The sequence below is a fragment of the Aristolochia californica genome, unplaced genomic scaffold (genome assembly GCF_029961685.1).
Source record: "Aristolochia californica isolate CCGP_79_NKW_82.1479 unplaced genomic scaffold, dmAriCali1.0.hap1 SCAF_3, whole genome shotgun sequence".
NCBI classification, from domain to species: domain Eukaryota; kingdom Viridiplantae; phylum Streptophyta; class Magnoliopsida; order Piperales; family Aristolochiaceae; genus Aristolochia; species Aristolochia californica.
Window position 1 is genome coordinate 46,125,116 of NW_027181992.1, and position 20,840 is coordinate 46,145,955.

At 38.0% G+C, this 20,840-nt stretch overlaps 3 protein-coding genes and 1 long non-coding RNA gene across 7 annotated transcripts; 2 read left to right on the forward strand and 2 right to left on the reverse strand.

Annotated features, from left to right (window-relative positions):
* Window positions 1–1,020: 1,020 nt before the first annotated feature.
* Window positions 1,021–9,079, forward strand: LOC137958542 (uncharacterized). Of its 3 annotated transcripts, none has more exons than XR_011113997.1 (3): window positions 1,021–1,164; window positions 2,024–2,102; window positions 9,032–9,079. It is a non-coding gene; the product is annotated as an uncharacterized lncRNA (long non-coding RNA). The 3 variants fall into 3 exon arrangements; XR_011113998.1 differs by lacking the exon at window positions 9,032–9,079 and adding an exon at window positions 2,972–3,241; XR_011113996.1 differs by lacking the exon at window positions 9,032–9,079 and adding an exon at window positions 2,977–3,241.
* Window positions 9,080–9,147: 68 nt separating this feature from the next.
* On the reverse strand, window positions 9,148–11,635 carry LOC137958541 (serine carboxypeptidase-like 26). The gene is made up of 10 exons (XM_068805602.1): window positions 11,312–11,635; window positions 11,064–11,171; window positions 10,805–10,900; window positions 10,596–10,688; window positions 10,403–10,491; window positions 10,070–10,312; window positions 9,780–9,934; window positions 9,596–9,691; window positions 9,389–9,494; window positions 9,148–9,303 (listed from the first exon to the last, which is right to left on the reverse strand). Exons 1-10 carry the CDS (start codon window positions 11,580–11,582, stop codon window positions 9,157–9,159), a joined length of 1,404 nt encoding a protein of 467 aa, XP_068661703.1. The 5' UTR covers window positions 11,583–11,635; the 3' UTR covers window positions 9,148–9,156.
* A 1,141-nt stretch (window positions 11,636–12,776) lies between these two features.
* On the forward strand, window positions 12,777–14,227 carry LOC137960192 (nifU-like protein 1, chloroplastic). Of its 2 annotated transcripts, XM_068807721.1 has the most exons (4): window positions 12,777–13,147; window positions 13,572–13,708; window positions 13,805–14,023; window positions 14,079–14,227. In XM_068807721.1, the coding sequence occupies exons 1-3, from the start codon at window positions 12,811–12,813 to the stop codon at window positions 13,991–13,993; spliced, it is 663 nt and encodes a 220-aa protein (XP_068663822.1). In that variant the 5' UTR covers window positions 12,777–12,810; the 3' UTR covers window positions 13,994–14,023; window positions 14,079–14,227. The 2 variants fall into 2 exon arrangements, with proteins under 2 accessions (XP_068663822.1, XP_068663821.1); XM_068807720.1 differs by having other exon boundaries at window positions 13,805–14,227.
* Window positions 14,228–14,936: 709 nt separating this feature from the next.
* Window positions 14,937–17,950, reverse strand: LOC137959627 (putative pentatricopeptide repeat-containing protein At1g56570). Its single transcript, XM_068806983.1, has 2 exons — window positions 17,378–17,950; window positions 14,937–16,567 (listed from the first exon to the last, which is right to left on the reverse strand). The coding sequence occupies exons 1-2, from the start codon at window positions 17,948–17,950 to the stop codon at window positions 15,362–15,364; spliced, it is 1,779 nt and encodes a 592-aa protein (XP_068663084.1). The 3' UTR covers window positions 14,937–15,361.
* Window positions 17,951–20,840: the final 2,890 nt, after the last annotated feature.

Sequence of the window (20,840 nt, forward strand, 5' to 3'; positions counted from 1 at the left end):
TAGATGAAATTTTCCGGAGAGATCTCTTCCATGCCCTGCCTACCAAATCACTCCTCACTTCTCCATCTTTTGCATAACTGACTACTTACTGAAATCTCAAGTATCCCAAAGGAAATGGATGTATTTGGGCATATAAGGATGTGCAGAGGATAAGAAACAAAAATATAGTAGCAAAAATGAGATGCTACTGAATAACAACCTCACTGAAACACTAGTCTTTAAGAAAGCAAAAAGGGAGAGCACTAAACACAAGGATGAACTGAGAGGAAATAGATCCCTAAAGATCAAATCCGAAAGTACAGTTAAGAAAGCTCAAATGAGACTCCACAAACATAACAAATGGCATTACTCCTTAACAGTAGAACAGAAACAACAGTACACCCGTGGTTACCAAAAATTTGAAAAACAGAACACGGAGAGGGAAGAACCAGATGCTCAAAACCCACCCAGATATCGGCACCCATAACATAACGACTTCTTTTCTTTAAATGAGAATTTACCGTGCACTCAGTCACCCGCGTAAATAAAATAAATACATATCGTTACAGCGTGAACAATAAAAGGAGGAACTCTGCATTTAATAGCTGCACGAGGGTGCTCGAGCGGAAGAAAAAACTGAGAACACGGCATTTTGCCACCTTTTTGTCTGGCGCGACAGGCTCACGTCGATTCAAATTCGATGAAAAAACAAAAAAACATTGGAAATATAACATATGATAATATCCCTCCATTGAATGAGATACAAACACACGTGAATAAAATATATTTTAAATACTATAAATTAATGTAGATAAATACAAAATAGAAACATAGATCAAGTTTTCATGAAGGGTTAAGATCAATTTACGATCCATATGATTCAATAAATTACTTAGGTCTCATTTATTTTATGTAATTTTGAGGAGATAAAAAAAAAAGAATTATAGGGTAAGAACTAATAATAGCTCAAGGCTGTAGGTAGTTTAAATACTTAACCTTCAATGGGCCTTATCAGTCGTGTCAAAATTGAGGGTCCATTCATCATCTGCAGGTTCTGAGGCTCTATATCAGTCGTTTCTCCTCTCCCCTCGTTGCAGGAAGGGGACTCGATGGTGGTTCTTAGCTGGATTCCCAGGAAGAAGGTGCCCCCTGTTCATTCTGTGATATATTTTGACGAGATTGAAGGTATAAATAAATCTTTGTTGATGTTTTCGTCTCATTCCTCTAGACGTCGCAAATGGAAGTGCGGATTCCTTAACAATGGAGGATGCTTCCTCGGCAACGGCAACATATCGCTCTTTCCCATTTTGATGTTTTTCATATTTTTGGATCTTCTTGGAAGTGTACTTGGTTTTGCTAGACTTTTCGTGCTTATCTTAGTATCTTCCTATTATATTTTTTACCCTTTAGAGCGGCTTCTTATTTTTTGGTGGTTTTTTATGAATTCTAAATTTCTCATCGTCTTCAATAAAGTAAAATGTTTCGTACAAGCATTAATTTTTCTCTCGTTGATTAGAGTTTGTCACAAACAAACTGCAGTTTGTTCTATTTGCTATGTATAATGTAAGAATCTGGAACTATATTATTGGGTATTTGAATATTTCATATGGATATAACAAAAGAGTTTATTGCTGGAAGGAAGAGTTGGGTCATCCTAAGTAGTGTTGTATTATGCTCATGCAACAAGCAGTTCAACGCCTTTTTAGGTTCATAGGTGCACATTTGCTATTTCTGGGATTTTAAATAAATTGATAAGGACAAATTGCTTATATTGATAAAAGTGAGACCATTCAAGAAAAAAATAATTAACAAAGAGTGAACAATAAAAGTGTAATTTTCTTGCATTTCAAAGAAGTGGAACTTTCTTTTTTGGGCTCCTTGATGTACTCTGTTATCTTGACATTGTGTTCTGATGGCCTCTTCAAGTGCAATATATCTCTGATATTTGTTTAGTTGGACTATCTCTCTTGTGTTATTAGGAAAACTTATGTTAGCTTGTTTGACTATCAAAGAGTTACCTGATCACTTGATACATTTGCCTTAGGAGAATAGCTCGGTGGACAATGGTTTACATTTGGTTCTTCACTGTCGTAAATCTGGACTCACAGGCTGGAGTGAGATTGGTGAGCACTGATTCATATTCTTATTCTCATTATATATAAATTCAATGTTGTTCTTATGATTTAATTTTTTCTAAAAAACGATCTTGTTGTGTGTTCAGTTTCTGTGTCTTATATGTTTTATCTTTTGTTTGGGATGTGAAGCAGTGAGATTCTACTATAGCCAGCATTTGAGATTTAGAGTCATTTCTTGAAACACTATACCCCACCATGCTAACTGACGGGATGGTGGACTTTGCTCAACTAGTTGGTCTAGGTTTAGTTTGCCTTCATAGGTTTGGTTTGGTTGGCTAGTATCTGTTTTATGGAAGTGTTCATCTTTGCATCTTCATGTGGAAATGGCATGGGTGCTTATGATTTCGTATTTTCTGGAGGATGTTTATAGATGTATATGTATAAACATACAATTTTGAACAGGGAGTGTAAACATGTCCTTCTATATTGGCTCCCTACTATTTCTCATGGCCTCGGCAAGTCCATCAGTTTGGTGGCCTGCAATTTGGACCTTTTTTTTCCTGTGTCTGTCAGTTTTAGTTGCAACTAGAAAATCAGGTTTTAGTTAATTCCAGTGGCTGCGTTGCCTTGGTGACTAGTCGAAGTGCTAACAACCGAGCACATATTGTATTTAAGAGGGCAAGAAAGCGTTTAGTTGGAAGCCTGAAGAATATGAGATAGTCCAATGGCAATCTAAAATCTAGCAGCTTAGTTGGATAAATGGAAGTCAACCTTTTTGTTTGCATCTCATTTGATGTTCCAGGAAAAGAATTTACTTCATTTTCCTTGATACTTGTATGTGAGCAAATCTTTCTGTGCATGTGTTTGTTATAGTGTTTATTATTTTTTTTCCCAATGGAATATAAGACTTTAAACAGCACAGGCACTATGAAACTCATGGAGGTAACTCGACAAGTCTGGCAGCCAAGCTTGGCAAGTGTAGAAAACATTTAAGGGACACATGACATTGGATAAATTTACCAAACAGGAAAACAGGTACGTAAGTCTGTAATTTAAGGTTTTCTAGTAATGACTATCCCAAATTTGGAGGTGATTTTCTAGTAATCAGCACAATTTTTTTAATCCAAGATCCATCTATGTTGGACTTGCCCCCAAGTTGGTGTCTTTGTTTTAGACATTGATCTGGTTCTCAGAGTAGCTTCTTTCTTGGACTTGCATCCTGAATTAAGAGAGTCATTCTTTGATATTATTGCCACTTTTTGATCCTTCTTCTTTTGGTCCCAATTTTTACTTTTCCTTCTTCACACTATTCAATAGACATGACTGGAGGGAGCTACCCTACAATCGCTGGTTGTCAAGGATTTACTCCCTCTTCTGTAATTTCTCTTGTTAATATAAATACATCTTTATAAAAAATAAAAAATAAAGTATTCAAGAGACATGACTGGAGCTTAGATGTAACATCTTCATTGTTCTCCAATTCCAACATCATAATTGTCTCCATTGATGAAAAGACATTTATGGGACGTTTTCCTTGGTTGTTTCCATAAAATGCTAGAACATCCTTAAACTCAAATTGTCACATTCAAGGGCAAGCATGAAAACACATGATGAAACCTTAGCCGCAATTTCAAGATTTGACACCCTCTGGGGATGTGAGTGCTTGATGCATCAAACAAATCGTCTCATGAAGCAACGATTACCCGAAGAATTTCCTTCATCAAGTCTATCATTTTATGGTGCATTGAAGTTGTTATCTCGGTGATTTCACTAATACTGGAAGCAACTACCACTTTAACATCCATATTTGAAATTTTTAGAAAATTGCTTCCAATCAATGCATCTTTAGATGAGCCAACCATAGATAACATCCTCTTGGATGGAGATTCTTCAACTCTCACCAGATAGTTTTAAACTTGCTAGGGAAGTTCATTTGTAGTATTAGGAGGTTTTAGAAGCCTGTTTCGAACTTCTGATAGTTGTTTCTCAAGCTCATTTATGGCCATTCTTCTCCCAGTCTGTCGTTAGAATCAGTGTAACTTCCCTCTTGCCACTTCTCTATGGTTCTTTCCTCTCTTCTTGTTAGTTTTGTCAGTCTCACTTTCGTAGGATCGCACGATGAGAAATGAACGAAGTGAGCTAAAGTAATATACTAGTGAGTGCTTGTAAATGGACCCCCACCCAAAATTGTTCACGTGTGTGAACCAAAAAGATTGCCCCTAGTGAGGGGGGTGTTGGAATAATTCCACATGGGTTAATATAAGGAAAAATTGTGTGTTTATTAGTTGGGAAATGACTTCCTAACTAGCCTAGTCATTTTGGAATAGATATGGAGCCAACTTTAACATGGTATTAAAGCAGGATGTTTGCCTTTTGGGGCCCAGTTTGTGTCTTGTTTAGTTTGTGCTCCATTTTTTGTTGTCATGTCTCAGGCTCATTATCCTTTGAGTAGGCCTATGTTAGGAATTGGACGCCCTAATTCTAACCTCTCTCAGCCATAACTGATAATCCTCCTCCAGGTGATAACCCTAACAACGGCGTCCCCAAATATAAAGAGAAAACTAGGGCAACCATAATACAAGTGTGAAATCTATGTAAGGCGTAATGTGTTAATTAGGTTCCACAACTTAACGGCCTAAATGTTAGGGAAAGTATTAGTGGGAATAGTGTCACATAAGTTAGTGTTTAGAAAGAACCTATGGTTATTAGTTGGGAAAAAGCCTCCTTTGACTAGTCATTTTGGGATGGACTTACTCTCAACTTTAATCTGGTATCCAATCATGACGTCTACTATGTTGCACCCAATTGGTGCTTTGTTTAGCTTGTATCCTCTTTTTGTTCACATCTCAGGCCTATGGTCTGTTTGTGTGAGCTTCGACGTGAGGGAGAGAGTTAGTGGGAATTGTACGCGTAAATAAGTGTTAAGAAAAATCCCGTGGTTATTAGGTGGGAAATGACTATCAAACTTCAGCTAGTCATTTTGGGATAGACCTAAACTCGACTTTTTTTTTTTTTTTGTTTATGTAACAAGATGTAGACCTTTTCTTTGATTTGCATGTTAATTGTTTTCTAGAATAAACCGTCTTAAGAGGCATAAAATTTTGCAACCGTTATTAATAGTCCCTAAGTAGGGTGTCATTGTCCTATTTTTCTAATAACATTATTGTTTTCACTCTCTCTCTCTCTCTCTAAAGAAGTAAGTGTTAGCTCTTTGTTGTTCTTGAAAAGTTGCAAGATTGGATGGAAGAAAGGAGGAGAGGGAGAAAGGAAAGAGACGGGAATGGAGAAAACAACAATGAAAGCTCCGTTGGAAATAGGGCTCAGAGATTGAGCCCTCTCTTTTATTAATCTCACATAAGTGAGAGATACTATGACATTTCTGCCCCTCATTACTAACATTCTCATAACTTCATAAATACAAGTAAAAAATCAATGACATTTCTCATAACTTCATAAATACAAGTTAGAAATCAATGACAATTCTCGTAACTTCATAACTACAAGTAAAAAATCAATGACAATTGAAACCTAGAGTCCTAATTGAAGTCTAGCTTGTTGTAACTTTATGAGTGATATACAAGTATGCAAACTGACCAAAATACCCCTACATCAGTATTTTAACACTCCCCCTTAAGCTAAAGAATAAATATCAAATAGACTCAACTTGTCATAAAATACCAATTGTTCACACTTTTCAAGAGGTTTTGTAAACACATCACTTTTAGTTGTTCGGATGACTTCACATATGGAATGACAACCTTCCCTTCCATAACGACATCTCTTATGAAATGGCAATCGATCTCGATGTGTTTTGTCTTCTCGTGGAAGATTGGATTACTGGCTATGAAAATGGCTGCCTAATTGTCACACTTCATAGTCATACGTTCTGAATTGTGAACTAAACATGAATTGATTTCACCTTCATAAGTTTAGTAACTGCGTGAGTCATCGCCTTATACTATGTTTTAGCACTAGATCTAGCCACTACAACTTGTTTCTTACTCTTCCAGCTCACTAGGTTACATCCAATAAAACAATAGTTCCCAATGATGGACTTCGTATCTATCTTACACCCAACATAGTCTGCATCATAGTATCCTAATACATCCAATATTCTCATGAGGCATATACAAATGACCTTTTCCAGGAACACCTTTCAAATACCTTATAATCCTCCGAGCGATTTCTAAGTGTATTTTCCTTGGGTTTTTCATGAATTGACTCACCAATCCCACTGTAAATGATATATTTTTGGTCTGGTAATGGTGGCATAAATCAACTTACCTACTAAACATTTATAATGTGTTTTGTCCTTGAGTTTAGGACTGAGAATCATGAAACTAGTGTTAACTTCCATGGAAGCATCCAATGATCATGCACCCAATAGACCATACTCCTGTAGTATATCTAAAACATACTTTCTTTGAGAAAAAAATAACACCTTGCTTACTTTCGAGCCACCTCAATACCAATAAAATATTTTAGTTTTCTTAAATCGTGTTTGAAAATGTGCTGCCAAATATTTTTTTACTTGCTCGACCTTCGAGGTCACTCTCAAACAAAACAATGTCATCCACACACAACCAGAATAATAATCCTAGTAAAAAAAACATGGAATGATCACAATGGCTCCTGTAAAACCAAAAATTTATCACCACATTGCTAAATTTTTCAAACCACGTTTTTTGGACGTTGCTTATATACATAAATAGCCTTATTTAATCGACACACTTTCCATGTCTCCCCATGAGCAACATGCCCAGGAGGTTGCTTCATATAGGCCTTCTCCTTTAAACCCATACAAGAAAGCATTTTCAACGTCCAGTTGAAATAGTGACCACCCTTTGTTTACAAGCACAAAAATTGAAATACAAACAGAGTTGAATTGAGCAACGGGAGAAAATGTTTCAAACACATTAACCCCAAAGGTTTGGGTATATCCCTTTACCATCAATCTAGCCTTGTATCGGCACAAAAGCATTCATCTCCTCATCCGTAGCTCATTTTTACACCGGTGAGCCCATAACATACTGTAGTGAACAAGCTATAGAAATATAGATAATAACAGTGCAAATGACTTGTAGGAGAATGACAAAAAATCAAGGGACACATTTCAATATGGGATGAGAAGTACATGACTTTTTACATTTTTGGAGACCAATTGACAAATCCAAATCAAATGGAATTGAACCTACGGTATGTTGAAGAGAGCACCGGCTATACACTTGAAGTGGCGGATAGGAACCTACGGTTGGTGTATCCATAACCACAATAAGCAATGGATTATTTGGAGAAGGATCAAATGACAATTGAGAATCAATAGAGGACTGAAAATAGACAATTCTAAAAAAAGTGATGTTGGCACAAATAAATGTCTTATGCTTATGGGATTATAACACTTATATTCTTTCTGATAACAGGAATAACCCAGAAAAATACATTTAACAGAATGAGAAGATAAATTATCAATAGAGTTATTGAACAGATGAATAAAACACGTAGACATGAACATATGAGGAAGAATAAAAAAAATTACACTGTGGTTTTAAAACTTGCTCAAAAACTTGTCCTTGCAAAACAAATGTTTAACATATTGTTAATTAAGAAATATGATGTTAACAATGCATCGTCCCAAAAAGATTTGGCAGCATTCATTTGGAATGGTAAGGTATGAGTAACTTCAAGGAGATGTTTGTTTTTTTTTTTCAACAACCCCATTTTGGTGGGGAGAATATGTGCATGAAATTTGTTTAGTAATACCATGTAAAGTAAAAAATGAATTAAACTTGTGATAGAGAAACTCAAAACCATTAATTTTACAAAAAATATGAACATTGGCACCAAACTGATTCTTTTTTTTTCATTGAAAATTTTCTCCCCATTTTATCGGGGAGAATATATTCAACTATTTAGTAATACTATGTAAAGTACACCATTATCTGTACGAATAATATGAACATTGGCACCAAACTGATTCTTTTTTTCATTGAAAACTTTCTCAAATGCATCAAAGACTTTGGACTTCTCCAGTAGGAGATACACCCAAGTAAAATCATCTATAAAGGAAACAAAATACTTAAAATCGAAAGAACTAGGGACTCAACATGAGCCTCATACATCAAAGTGGATTAATTCAAAAACTCAATAACTATGACTAAAACTACTAGGGAAACTAACCTGACGATGTTTCCCAAGTTGACACGACTCACAATCGAAGGTAAGATCAGTCGGCAGAGATGGAAAGGATTGCTAAAATTTAGTTCGTGATGAATGTCCCAAACACAAGTGTCATAGGTGTGGAGAACCTTTAGTTGTAAGAGCCATTGCCTTCTGAATTGACAATAGTTAGGCTATCGAACTAGCCTGTATCATGTTTCCCATTTTTCTTAGCTTGACAATAGTTAGGCTATCGAACTTATTAATTATCTATGCTTATTCCAAGACTATAACTCTTGGAATACCTAAATCTGCCTGTACTCAAGTTATTTTCTTCTTTGCGCAAAGTCGAAAATTGCATCTGAATAAATTTTATTCATGTTGTGTGTGCAAGGTTCTGACAGGAAAGTAGGTTATTCTTGACTGCTTCTAAGTCTTAACCATTCAATGACTTTTAACTTTATTTCTCTGGTTGCCATAGTTTGCTGCTGGTCATCTGCTTTTTTTGTTGTGATTACTGAAAGCTCATTTTTTACAATTTCCTTCTCTAGAAAATCCGATATATATTGGATGTTACATGTTGCATAATGTTTATAACATCTTATTGTAAATGTTGGATGTTACGTGTATAAAGCTTCCCTCAAAATCCGAGTGTGTGTAATATCCCAGCCATTTCTGATCCATTTGATTGAGGAATGTTCAAGATGAGCTTGACATTTCCTAGTGCACCGTCACAATAATCTTAATTGTTGAAAGATGGGATAAAAATGGCATACTTCCCTACAATTATCTCGTCTATGCTCATGATGTTTGTTTATCAGATCTGGTGCCGGAGATGATGGAGCCAAATGACTAATCACATTGATGAGTACATAATACATATCAGATAGGATTTTAATAATCAGATACGTACCCAATACCGCTCACCCCTGGCTGTAGATTTGAATCATTTCTGCGTAGGGAGATCGCCAGCGGCGAGGAAAGAATTGATGAGCAGCAGAGCTTCGCTGGGCTTGTTGAGCGGAACCAAGTGACCTGCACCTCTCACTGTTGCCAGCGTTAATCCTTCATATTTCACGAATCTCCCACCAACCTGCACGTCAATCGCTACTCCTTTTTCAGAAAAAATAAAAATTGAATCGGAAGAGTTCGAGTTTGGAATCCATGAAGAAGGCTACCTGATTTTCGTTGTACCAGTTACTCCACGGAGATTTGAGAGGAAGGCCCAAAGCTTCAACCCAGTATCTCGTCCCGATCACTGGTACTCGCCCGTCCGTATCTCCACTGGGTAACAGGAAAAAAACCCATTGCAGCCATCGGTAAGTTTTTACTTTTGCAAAGAAAGCAAGAATTTTCTATTGATGGGTGATCTTGAGGGCACGAACCTGTAAACCCAGATCCTCAATCCAGCCTTGATGAGTTTGGTGTAGATGGGTAGAACGGAAAATACTGTAAATTTATATGTTGCCAAGATTGAATTGCTGCAAAATTGAAGAAGACGATATATGGGTTCGATTGAAAATTCAAATGCGTGATGCACTACGAAATACAAGTATGCAATTTACTCACTTGCAGACCTTCCAATTCCCGAAAACAGTTCCTGTTACATTTGCATGGAGTGATCTCTGCACGTCAACTCTGTTGAAATATTCTTCTGCGTAAGTTGCATAACATGGATCATATCCCCCCGGAATTCTCATCTGCCTCGAGCTGTTCATTTCCACCTGAAACAACAGTTCACTTCCAACCCACCAAATTCTTCGAAAAAGGGAGAAATCTCCGTTACACTAATTTCTTTTTTTGTTTCATGAATGTATCTAACTATCAAATCCACGAGATACTGTGGAGGCCGAAGTTACCTTTTGCTGGAATTTCTTTTTGACCAGACAACTGGGCGCATAAACGTTATAAATGTCGATCTCTTGGTACTGTTGAAAGACTTCAGACATGATCTCCGAGCACTCTCTTGTCCAATTAAGAAGCTTGAAGTCGCAGACCTGGTTTACTTTCCTGTAAACCTGATCTGATATGATTGTATGGCTCCAAGCGTAATCCACCAAGCCCTTAGAATCGTAAAAATCATCTGTTTCAGGGTTACCCACCTGAAATTTGTCCGTCGTGATGTCAGACTTCAAAAGGAGGAGTTCAAGTTCCATTTATTTTCATGCGTGAAGATCTCAGAAAATGCTTACCATGAAACCTTTGAGATTAATGGCTGGGAAATTCTTCTTGTCCTTATTACGTTCATACACTAGCTCAGCAAGCTGAGGCACGTAATGTCCTGAAACAAGTGGTGGTCTCTTTCAGAGCTGGAACTGGTTCGTCCTTTCGCGGAAATACTGAAACAGAGATCAGATGATGTAATGGTAGAAGGTAGGTGATCACCTGCATAGCTCTCCCCGGCTATATAGAAGTCGTGAGTCCGGTATTCTGGGAATCTTTCAAGCCAATTGACGAGAAAATTATATGCATCTTCAGCTGGTTTAATGATTTGCAGAGTGATGGAAAACGGTAAGAAGATTAGAATGGAGGAGAAAGCTATATTAGCTGAATCTGAATCTGAGTAATTTATTTAATCACTGCGTAAAACTCACCAACAAAGTCATCATGTAACTGGTCGAGATCAGAAGATGTGTTAGTGTAGGAGAAGCCAACTCCGACCGGGGATTCAAGGAAGAGCAGATTTGCTTCTGCAAGACCAAAAAATCATGGGTGTTTTGTCAACTTTTTAACTCTCAAAAACCTCAAATTAGCATCATTATCGTCCATATCTTGTATCCAGTCTTGTCTTCTTTGATTGGTAGATAAAAGTGGAGATTTGAGGGGGAAAAAAACAATTGGAAGCTAATAGACCTTTATTCCAAGCATATTTATTGTATTCCAAGCCGAGTCCTTTTCTTTGAATTCTCAGAGGACCCAGCTCTACAGCTGATCCGAACCCTACAGATGAACAACCAGGACCTGCAGAAAACCCGAGAACATAAATGATCATTAATGTTGCATATCAATGTCATGAACATTAAAAAGCACCAAACCCACAGGAACTAGAAGGAAAACTACTGATGCTGAATCACATTATCGTGCAAGTTTCTGTCGTATACCTCCATTAAGCCACAGAAGCAGGGGCTTTTCAGACGGGTGGGAAAGAGCTTCAAAGAACCAGAAGAAAAGCGCCCTCCCATGATCTCTATTCACAGTGATGTAGCCCGAGTAGTGCGAAAGCAACGGGTACAGCGGTTGGCCGGGCAGGTTCGATACCCTATCAGACTCCTGGGTCTTTGGATGCTCCTTCTGCAAGGCTTCAGTCCCAATTAACGAGAACAAGAAGAAGAAACAGAAGAGAGAGGAGGCAATGCCGGTGCAAGAAGGCATTTTTTTCCAACTTATTACAAATTCATCGTTCTATCAATGAATGAATGAAGGAAGAGAGGTGGAATAAACAGGGTGGATATCGAGGGGGACGCCGATGGTGATGGGTCCATCCATGGCGTCACGGATTTCCGTAGAAGAGAGACTCGAGTACGAAGAAGACGAGACTTGCCGAGTCCCGTGAGATGCGACTTGTCAGCATCGGAGGAATAATAGTGTCTGTCTCCATTCGCTGAGCGGAGCATCTGAAGATTCTGGACCTGATCTGGTTCTGAACTGCTTCAACGGACAACGATTCCTAAATGCAGATTTCTGAGCGGAGTATGATTTTGCTGCATAATTGCGAGAAACCAAAACCTGGGGAAAAATCAAACATAACTAGTGATACATATAACGATAATCGGAAAGTCATGTATCTGTATAATTTTATAAATAGTTTATACTTAATTAATAATAATTATGGTAATATTATTCTTTATTATTATATTTTATACCGTATCAAAGCTTCCTATCAATTAATCAGAACCAAAAATCTTTATCAAATTAGTCTCCGTAGCTGTAGCCCATTGTTATTGCCCGTACTTGGTATGTAATCTCGTTGGATGAATTTAAAAAAAAAAAAATTATCGTCGACAATCTTCGCAGTCGCTACTGCCCCACCGTCGACGACTGCGACCTGAGTCTCGACCTCCCAACACCGACCTCAGCCTCTAGCGACCTTTGGTCCCTCTCTATCTATCTCTGCAGCTCCTCTGGTCCGACTGTCATAGACATTACCGTGAGCCTCTCTGGTCGCTCTGGTCATGCTACTGTCGCCGCTGGACGACCACAGCGCCGACCACCCCCGCATCGAACCCCTCGTCCTCATCACCCCGCTACTGCCTGATGCCGCTACTACCATGTTAATTTAAGCCATTAAATTTGAATTAAGCTTTTTTAATTTTAAAATTTATTATCCTTATTTTAGTATTCCATCATAGCTCATTAATAATAAATAAATATAAAAAATCGAATTTCATGGGTAAATCAAATCATTTATCTACTACAGATTTTAATAGAATCCAACACATTTGGAGTTATTCTTATTTCAAAATACCCTAAATATTAAGTATATTTTAAATTAATTAATTATTTTACGTTTTACGTTATCATTTAGCAGGGCCCGTGATTATCAAGTCCTTGATTTGTCCTTCTTGAATGGTCTTCATCGGGTAATTTTGCAGAGCGAAGAATGAATTCCCTAACCGCGACAGGATCGGTGCCAAATCCCTCTATCTGTAGCTCACGGGTGCCTAAATCTCATCACTCTCTTCTCTGCAGCCCTATCGGTGGCGCCAGAATTGGTCTTCGAAGATGGATCTTGGGAAACGCCATTAAAGCCTCGAAACCGTTTCAAGTCAAGGCATCCAGTTCTGGTTCTCCTGGCCTGTATTCTGCTCAGCAACTTGAACTTACTCCAGAGAATGTAAATTTCGTTCTGGAGGATGTTCGTCCTTACCTAATCGCTGATGGAGGGAACGTCGATGTGGTCTCTGTTGAAGACGGCGTTATCTCTCTAAAGCTACAAGGTATGAATTTGGACTCTCCATTAAATCTCAAATTCGAATTATTTCCATTCTGTCCAAATTTGGCTAAAGTGATTCAAGGGGATCGAACCCTTTTTGTATTAGTATCTTTTTCATAACTCCCAATTTCGAAGTACCATCGATTGTGTGGATTGTTTAGATTGGCAGAGGAAATTTCATGGTTGGGTTGATTATTGTTCTGCTGAAAATTAATGGTGTCATTTAAGATTTTTATTTATATTTGTTCTTTTTGAATGATAAACAAACAAATTATTCAAATTTCAAAGAAATGAATTGTAATCCCATGTTGTTCATCTTTTGGTGCCAACAGAGCTGGGCTTGTGATTTTATTTTTAATATTTGATTTTCTTCCTAAGATGATTTCCCTGATTTCAGGCTTGTGATTCTATTTGTGAAAATTGTACAGGAGCCTGTGGTACCTGCCCGAGCTCAACAACAACTATGAAAATGGGAATTGAAAGAGTGTTGAGGGAGAAGTTTGGCGAAGCAGTGACAGATATACGGCAAGTGTTTGATGACATGCAGAAGGAGACTACAGTTGGGGTAACTTCATACACAATCATCATAGAAAGAAAACTTCAGAAAACCATTTACTGAGCTTACTTCTGAAGATGATTCTAAAATCTTTGCTCGTAACAGGCAGTGAATGATCACCTGGAGATCCTGAGACCCGCCATCAGGAACTTTGGTGGAAGCGTGGAAGTGCTCTCTGTCGAGGGTGGGGATTGTCTTGTTAAATACGTTGGTCCGGATTCCATTGGCTCTGGAATCAAAGCAGCTATTAAGGAGAAATTCCCAGACATTGTCAATGTTGTTTTTACCAGTTAAGATGTGATTGAACAACCAAAATACATGTAAACCTTTTCAGGAAGTTTGGAGTAGAGTCTGCAACACAACAGATGTTTTCGATGAGTCCTCAATCATCAAGTTTCCTACACAATCAGATGTACTATCCATCCATCTGTGATAATCTACGACTGCATTACTGACTTGCAGCTTAATTTTTGTAAACAGTAATACATGATATTACTTTGGGTGTTTATGTCATGAGATCCTGTAAATTTGTTGCAGTTAATTGATGAATTTGCTATGAGAGAGAACGAGAGAAGGAGAGGAAAGAGAAGCCAAAGAAAATTTAAACAAACTGTAAAACTAGTCAATTGTATTCTAAGATAAATTTTGTCTTCTCTCTCCACAAGCCACAAAGGGTAAAATACTGGTACTTGCAACAATTCCAAGACCAGTAAAGTTTCACTAAAACCTTTCACTATTTCTGCACTGCTTTTTCTGATGGGTTGTTGTATCAATGAACTGCTCGGTAGCCAATTTCTTTTATACCAACACGACTAAATCATTCCCCATTTTAGAGCCAAACCCTTCTTGGACAAACAGTGATAGTAATCTAGATTTTGGTGCTTCAATGGTTGTTTCTTTGGAGAACAACACTCCAAAGGAGAAGAATTGATGAGAATTTCCCTCCGATTGGTTAAGAAAAAGAACCACCTCTTTGGCACTAAGGTCGTAGAGAACAACGATTCAACTTCGGCTTTTTAAGACTCATCATTCTGGATATCCATCACTGGTAATATAGCCATACAAGTTGTGGGTCATAAATAATAATCTTTTTGTCAAAATGAACACAAGACCTCATCTTACAAGGTTCATCTTTTTTTTTTTTCAAATCGGTGATGATTTTATTACAAAGAAAAACAAAAGAATACATCAAGGGAGGCCTCCCCTTACAACAAAAAATTACAGAGAGGACCCAATTAGCATTTGAATCAGCAGCCGAATTAGTTGATCTAAGAACATGGACTAATTACAAGAGGTAGTACAAACAATGTCCAAAAAATCAAGAAAAAACTGCCAGTGATGCCACAGGGAAAGAGGGAGTGAGCACCAGCCAATGATGACTTGTACTTGGTTCATCCTTCAAACAAAAATACAAGGTCTCACTAAGAAAACCAGAAATAAGGGAGTTCTTCAATTTCAAACCAAGTTTTAATAAACTTCATGCCTGAAACCAATCACTTGTTCATATCTCCAATTGAAATCTCCACTCCATTCAATGACAAAACTCTCTTTAAAATAATTTAGGAAGAAACTCATAGGATTCAATATGAGTCGCTTTTAGTGGGCCATATACTGAAGCAAGTTTGTTGGAAAACGATTCACAACTTCCAAATTGATTGCTTGTCAAGTCCCATCTTCCGAATCATCTACACAATTCAAGTCAGGTACATAGCCTGCATCTCTTAAATGTTCTAGAAGTCGTTCCAGTTCCCCATATACTAACTCCATATGGGAACTAATCCTCTCACTGACAACAAAGCTATATACCTGATTTCTGACCTCAATCCAACTCCTTCCTGCCTCTTTCTTGCTACCCATGCCCCTCAACATCCTCCTAGTTTTTGCAAACTCATCCCACTTCCCCTCAGCCGCATATATATTTGATAGAATGATGTAAGTCCCAGCCCCCTTGGGCCTTAAATCGAAGATTTTGTTAGCAGCCAAAATGCCCAATTCCTTTACTCTGTGTGCTTTACAAGCCCCAAGAAGTGCACCCCAAACTGATTCATCAGGTTTAAAGGGCATGCTCTGAATCAATTCATAAGCTTCCTTAATTCTCCCTCCACGTCCAAGCAAATCAACAACACACCCATATATATCCTGATTCAAAGAAATGTCATAATCACCAACAGACTTAAAATACTTCATGCCTTCATCAACTAGTCCTGCATGACTACAAGCACTGAGAACACTTAAAAGTGCTACTTGATCTGGTCGAAAACCAAGATGAAGCATGTCATTAAATAAGTCAATTGCCTCTCTCCCATATCCGTGGTTCCCATATCCAATCAACATAGAAGTCCATGACAGCAAATCCCTTTGATCCATTTCATTAAAGACCCCGTACGAATCAACAATGCTTCCACACTTTGCATACATATCTATAAGAGCATTACCCAAAGGTAAGTTACTACAGAAACCTCTTCGAATGATGCCACCATGGACTTGCTGCCCACAATGCAAAACGGCCAAATCTCCACAGGAAGCAGTAATGCTAGTGAATGTAAAGCAATTCGGCTTCATATCATGTACAGCCATTTCAGAAAATAGCTGCAAAGACTCATGAAAGCTATACCTTCCAAAGCCAGAAATTATTGTATTCCAAGAGACCAAATCTCTATTACGCATCCGATCGAAGTATTGCTTTGCTTCCGATAGACTCATGCATCTACAGTACATGTCAACAAGAGAGTTGGCAACAATGAGATTTGAATCCAAACCGGAGGTGGTTGCTGCAGCATGGATTTGCTTACCAAGAAATACTGACTCTACTGAGGCACAAGCTTTTATCGCTATAGAACAGTTAAATGGATTGAGCTCCGTACCATCCTGTTTTGCAATTTTACAGACCAAGTTAAAAGCAAGTCTCAAAACTGTAGGAGTTAGAAATATGGTTACAAGCAGGTTGTTATTTCAATAGCTTCACTCAGAGCATGAGCTATGCCCAAGTGAAGCCTTCCGTATATCACATAGACCTAGTCAACTATACACGGTGTTAGTGGTGGACTCGTACCACTTTTGGCAACGATGATGTACATATTCTTTCTAGGATAGGGTAAACATTTCTTCTATAACACAACCATAAGGTATGTATGTAAGAATTTCCTTCAAAGTACAATAAGAGGTCCATGAAGTTATGTGGGGGTGTAATGAAGTTTCCCCACAATAATTTCCTGGCCAAAAATGATAAGCAAAACGGGAAAAATGCTAATGAGATGCAGCTCTAAGACCCTCCTAGATGACATAAGAACCTGCAAAACACTGGTGTAGATAGAACAGCAACCACATCAGCCTGAAACTCTCAATCAGATCAATAATGAGAATCTCACTCAGTTGTTGAAGCCCATAACAGGATACTACAATTATGAGCATAGGGTTTTGAAAGCATTAAGATCATATCTAGCTTCAATGAAACTTCCCATTTCCCTCTGAAGTCTATCCATTGATAAACTTACCATCACTTCATGAATTTAGTAGGGTAGGCAGTTGTGATATTTCACCTAGTTTATTCCTTTGTCCTTAATGCGGATGTGAACATGAGTTGGCAAGCAGGTGACTGCTCAAATGCGAAAAATACCATTGTGAGGTTATAGTACAAAATCTCAAAAATCAAATCCACATGTCACCCGTCATATTTACCTGCAGCATTCTCTGGAAGGCTCGAATGCCCTCATATCCTTCACCCCAGCGGGTGTAACCAGCGATCATGGTTGTCCATGAAACGGGAGTCTTCTCTTCCATTCGCTCAAAAATATTGCACGCATCATCTAAGCTTCTGCTACAGGTAGCATACAAATCAACCAGTGCATTCTCGACGTACATGCTCCCATCAATGCCACTTTTGATTGCCAAGCCATGCACCCCGGTCCCATGCAAATGCAATTCCATGCCTTTGCAGGCCTTGAGCACATTAGATATGGTGTAAGCGTTTGGCCCCACTCCTTCCCGCCTCATCTCGCAAAACCCAGCCCAAGCGAGGTCGTGCAACCCGTTTGACGTGTACCCGGAAATCATGGCAGTCCAAGTCACAACGTCCCGATCAGGAACTTCATCGAGCAACCGGCGCGCTTCCTCAAGGAGACCATGCTCTGAGTAAGCTTTGATTAGTTTACTCGCTACAAAGGGAGCGGGTTTTGGTTGGGTGTTGAAATAAAAGACTTTCACCGAATTTTTTACGGCCGGAAGCGATGAAATCCGGTTACTGCAACTCATTCTTGTCCTTTCAGATTAATGGCTGAGAAATTCTTCTCGAACTTATTACGTTCATTCATAAGCTCAGCAAGCTGAGGCAGTAAAGTCCTGAAACAAGAGGTAGTGTCTTTGAGAGTTGGAACTGGTTCTTTCTTCAAGCCAAAATTCAGAAACAGAGACCAGAAAAGGGTGGTAGCTCACCTGCATAGCTCTCATCGGCTATGTAGAAGTCATGGGTATTGACGAGAAAATTGTATGCATCTTCAGCTGATTTAACGATATGAAGAGTGACAGAAAAGGGTAAGAAGACTTATGTCTGTATCCATTGGTTGATCTGAGCATCTAAAGATTGGACGTGAGGTCCTTAATGCAGATTCTGTCCCGCCTGCTGCATTACTGTCAGAAGCCACAACATGGGGAAGAATAACGGGATTGCAGGAGTGAAACTAGAGTATGTATTGTAGCAAAGTCCATCTATATTAGATGTATTTAATATCTGATTCGATCAGCCTTATTTGAATTTTTAAGTACATCAACAAATCCATCATATTTGAAGGTTAATATAACAAAAATGATTAAGAAGGGTATGAAATCATTCGGTAATACTATCTAATAAATAATGGAAGAGTTCAGACCTCAAAAATTAGGAACTCTAAACACAGATTTGAAGATGTTACAAATGATGTACAAAATTTTATTTATAAGCCAACATATCCCTTATTCACACTCTACCTAATGAGAAAGTGCTACCTAAGCAAGATAAGTCTCATTTTTTTTAACCATAGATGTGGCGGTATTATCATTGGATTTTCTCTCAAAATATATCAACTTCTCTGCGGTGGCTAAAGTGGTTGCAAATGTCTTTACCTCCCAACGCCTCAACTCTTGTTCAGCCCAAGGACAAAGTCCCGCAAGAAAATAAAACAATTGATCCTCATCAGTTATGATAGAAATGTTTAACAATAAAGAAGTAAAAGACTAAATATACTCGAGAATCATCATTTTTTGCTTCATATACACAATTTCTTTGGAGCTAGGTAATTGACATCTTCGGAAAAAATATGGCGCTTCAACTCATGTTTGAAATCTTTCCAAGTGTTAACCAAGTTTCTAGCATTAGTGGCATCACCAACCCTTTTTCTCCACTACAAGATAACATCATCATTGAGAAAGATGGATACAGTACTAACCTTTGCTTCCTCATCCGTGAAATTTGAAGTTTTGAAGTATTGTTCAACTTATCATAAGAAGTTCTCAATTGCCTTTAAATCTCGTACGTCCTTACACGGTTTAAGCTTGGGAACCTTGATTTTTATGTGCATAGAAACCCTTTTCCCCATTCAAAATGGCTCGCTCAAGAATCACCATTTTTGTCCGCATTTTTTCCAACTCCGTTTGCATCTTGTTGAGATCGTTGAAAGTATCTATTTTTAGAACTACAACAACATCATACACATCATTCTCTAGCCCTTGAACTGGTTTAAGGTTATGTTCATGGAAATCCGCCACTCCTTGTATATTCTCCTCACAACTCGAGCATCGGTACTCCACCTTCTTAAGCCTAGATTCAAAAGAAATTAAACGAGATTCAGTTTCGGGGACTTTCTTCTTACCTTTGTTTGGAGTAATTTCCAACGCTGAAACATTTTGGCTCTGATACCAATTGTCACGCCGTTAGATCGAACAAGAAAATTTGCCAGTCCCTCAATGTGAGGCCTAACTTATTTCGGGTAAAAAGTAAGTTAGTCAACCTTTTTTTTAAAAAAGAAACTAAGCCAAAAATGAAGTACAACAAGCCTTCACTGAAATGGTGAACTCTAAGCACGAATTTGAATATGTTACTAGTGATTTACAAAGCCCTATTTATCCCGGGGAGATAAACCCTCTTATCCCTTATCCAAACTCTACCTAATGAAAAATTGTCAACTAAGGCCAATATCAAATTTAAACAAGTCATTATCCCACATTCCTAAAATCCCTCAAAAAATTTATCCAAATCCATCTGGATAGACCCCCAACCTCAATTTTTGAATTTTAAACCCATCTTGATAGGCTTTCACACATGGACCACCCAGGGCCTCGTGCACGCCCGCTTATCACTTTATTTGTGTTCCGGCCTACAAAAATTAAAGGTTGCCAACCTCTCTTCTATCGATTTCTCTTCTCCAGCTTACAATCCCCCGATTTCTCTTCTCCACTTACGATCCTCTTATTTCTCTTATGCGCCTCTAATTATCTCAAGTCCCAAAACAATCTGAAAGTTTTCATGTGTGTACTGCGTTGGGTATTCATTTTCATTATTTGTATATTTCCATTTTGACATGTTTGATTTCATGTTGGTGTACTTTTTTTTTTTTTTCTAGCTATGGGTCTCTTTTTTCTATTATGAAGCACCAAATTTGCAAATGTTCGATCCTGTGATTTGATATCACACCGAACTTCCACTCCCCTCTAGCCCATGTCCGTTTTGTTGTTGTTTCAGCAAGAATTCCAAATATTGAAATTATACTCTAGAAGGAAGGGGTGAACCGAGTCAAATGTATGCTCACATCAATAGTGAGAAATATGTCAGCTTCTTACATGTTATTGCTAGGTCCAACCAATTGATTCCTTACAAACCAAGCTTCAACTACAACATCTTAGAGTTTCTCTTGCACTAAAGCCTTGGATGGAACTACATAGATATGTTTAATGTATCGTTAATAATAGATTTTTGTCAGACTAATGGAATTAGTATGCTCTAATAAGTCCATTTCAAACTTTATAAATGAAAACATAGCAGCTACTAATAGTTCGTAACAAAAACTAAAACCGTATGTGATGTATCAACTTCATTAAGACCACATGAATCATTCTAAATAATGCTTAAGAACTGTTGCTCTTTGTGAAATAATGAAAGAGAAATATTAAA